General features: G+C 46.8%; 1 protein-coding gene across 1 annotated transcript in view; it reads right to left on the minus strand.

The window, feature by feature from the left end:
- The window catches only part of rnf130 (ring finger protein 130), a 115,151-nt gene that overhangs the window by 6,530 nt on the left and 106,121 nt on the right, over nucleotides 1-2,500 (minus strand). The window contains exons 7-8 of the mRNA XM_063189758.1: nucleotides 1,581-1,677; nucleotides 1-129 (exon numbers count right to left, since the gene is read on the minus strand). The exon at nucleotides 1-129 is cut by the window's left edge and continues 97 nt beyond it. Coding sequence (XP_063045828.1) covers nucleotides 1-129; nucleotides 1,581-1,677 — 226 coding nt within the window. The remainder of the gene's footprint in view (nucleotides 130-1,580; nucleotides 1,678-2,500) is intronic.

Below are 2,500 nucleotides of genomic sequence, written 5' to 3' on the forward strand. Positions count from 1 at the left end.
CTCCAGGCTGATGCTGCCCGTCTCGCTGGACAGGTCCACTAGCGCCGCCCGCTGGCTGGAGGTCTGGCTGCGCGGCGCGCTGTTGCGCTCCATGTCAAACGCCACGTTGTCCACGCACGGCAGGTTGGGCTGCAAACACACATGCATATGTTACACATACACGTGTACACACCTGTACTGTACACATGCACATTATTGTCATTGTGGTCTGTGTAGTGGCGAGACACACACTCCATGTCACGCTGTCCAATAAAGTACTCGAATGAGCATATCATCACTTTGATTATGTTTAAAGGTGCCGGTATGCTTGCTGCGAGCTGTAAATTACGCGCGTCACCGCGAGCAACCGACAGCACATGCTTGCTTCAAAAGCAGTTGACCAAGACGCAAAACGGACGCATTTGGCTGCCGTGTCCAACGCGCGCGAAATTGACATTAAATACGCACGTTAACGCGTTTGTGAACGAATCGTGCACACGCTCGCGTATCTTGCAGCAAGCATACCGGCACCTTAAAACATGGATGGAACTTCGAGTAACTATTATGGAATTTGTTTTTTTAAGCAAACTTTTTTGTGCTCTGAACATTTCCCTTGAACTGTGTGGCTGATAAGAAATCATTAATTAATAATCAGATTTAAGAATAATACCTAATAATAATACCAGATTTAACAAAATAATACCTACATCTTGAAAAATCAAATAAAAAAAAAATTGAACATGGATCAAATGCAATGCAACAAAAATCCTTTCATAGGATATACTGAAGATGTAGGCCTATACGTATTATGCACATTACGCAGCCAAGGCTTTCCATGCCGTTCCCCCATTCCTCCACCAGGTGGCAGGATGCAACAACTCAAGAACACTGGCTGCTGTGTTGCCACATCTAGATCTCTGGACCTGCAGAATCGCAGTAATACAGTAGGTATGCCCTTGATGCGGTTGGCGATTAAAAGGCAGACCTTACAGCTATACATTGACAACAGTGACTGACTGAATGACTGACTGAGGAGACTGGAGACTTTGTCACTGCTTTGACAGCACACAGCTTTTTCCCTGACAGTTCCTCTGAGGTGATCCCTTTACTCAGGCGGGGGCAGCGCAGAGAGAGAGAGAGAAAGGAGCGAGAGAGAGAGAGAGAAAGGAGCGAGGGAGGGAGGGAAACACATAGAGAGGGAGGCAGGAGAGAGAAAAACAAGGGAGGATGAGAGAGAGAGAGAGGGGGGGGGGAGGAGAGAGAATAGTGTACATAGATATATAGACAGTGAATGAGGGTGACAGAGAGAGAGAGAGAGAGAGAGAGAGAGAGAGAGAGAGAGAGAGAGAGAGAGAGAGAGAGAGAGAGAGAGAGAGAGAGAGAGAGAGAGAGAGAGAGAGAGAGACATAGAGAGTGTGTGTGTGTGTGTGTGTGTGTGTGACAGGGAGAGATGGAGAGAGAAAGAGAGACAGACAGAGATACAGAGAGAGATACAGTAGAGAGAGAGAGCATTGAGAGAGGAGGAGATGCTTGTCTTCTCTCCTTCTTTTTGAGTGAGTGAGGGATGAGAGTCGTGGGCGGCCGGGGGGATACTGACTCACCATGATGCCCAGGGCTTTGAGGATGTTCAGCTTGCACATGGGGCAAGTACAGTGCTCATTCAGCCAGGGATCCACACACATCTTGTGGAAGACATGCCTGCAGAGAGAGAGAGAGAGAGAGAGAGAGAGAGAGAGAGAGAGAGAGAGAGAGAGAGAGAGAGAGAGAGAGAGAGAGAGAGAGAGAGAGAGAGAGAGAGAGAGAGAGAGAGAGAGAGAATAAAAGATGCATTAGTGATTGAATGCTTGTTATGCATTACACAACATATTTAACAGGGAATCCCTAGTTTCCAACATGCCCTTGGCGTGAAGACACACATATCATTCAAAAAAAACATGCTGTATACAACACAACCCTTGGCTATGGACCACATACTGTATACAACGAAGAAAAGACAATGCTATTCAGGATTTTTAGGATTTCAACGCATCAGCTTGAGCAGCCAAATAAAAGTGCATGTCCATGATGCCAGGCACTCACATCTATACACCATTCCAAAACACAACCCAACTCTTGAATACGGATCACATACAGCAAATAAAAGGCAATGGTATAGGACTTTCATCATTTTCAAAGCGTCAGCTCGTGCAGCCAAATAGAAGTGGCCACCATTCGTTTCATAATGGCAGGCAGCACTCACAGCTATGGGCACACACAGAGGAGGAGGCTTCCTTTCAAAGAGTGCATTTGCTACAGTACTCGCCACGGTGAGAGGGGGAAATGAAAGGAGTACAGTTCCTTTTCATCCTGCTTCACCCCCCGAGCACCGACAACAAACAACCTTACAAGGCCTGACTTTAAAAAGAGGAGAAAATAAGGCACTATGTAACCACTCCAGTGCCGTGATGGCAGGAAGGAAGAAGAAAAACAAACTCTGCAGGTCGGTTGGCTTGTAAATCTAGTGGGTGTTCTTCTCAGTGGA

This window comes from Engraulis encrasicolus, chromosome 23 (genome assembly GCF_034702125.1).
Source record: "Engraulis encrasicolus isolate BLACKSEA-1 chromosome 23, IST_EnEncr_1.0, whole genome shotgun sequence".
Lineage (NCBI taxonomy): Eukaryota > Metazoa > Chordata > Actinopteri > Clupeiformes > Engraulidae > Engraulis > Engraulis encrasicolus.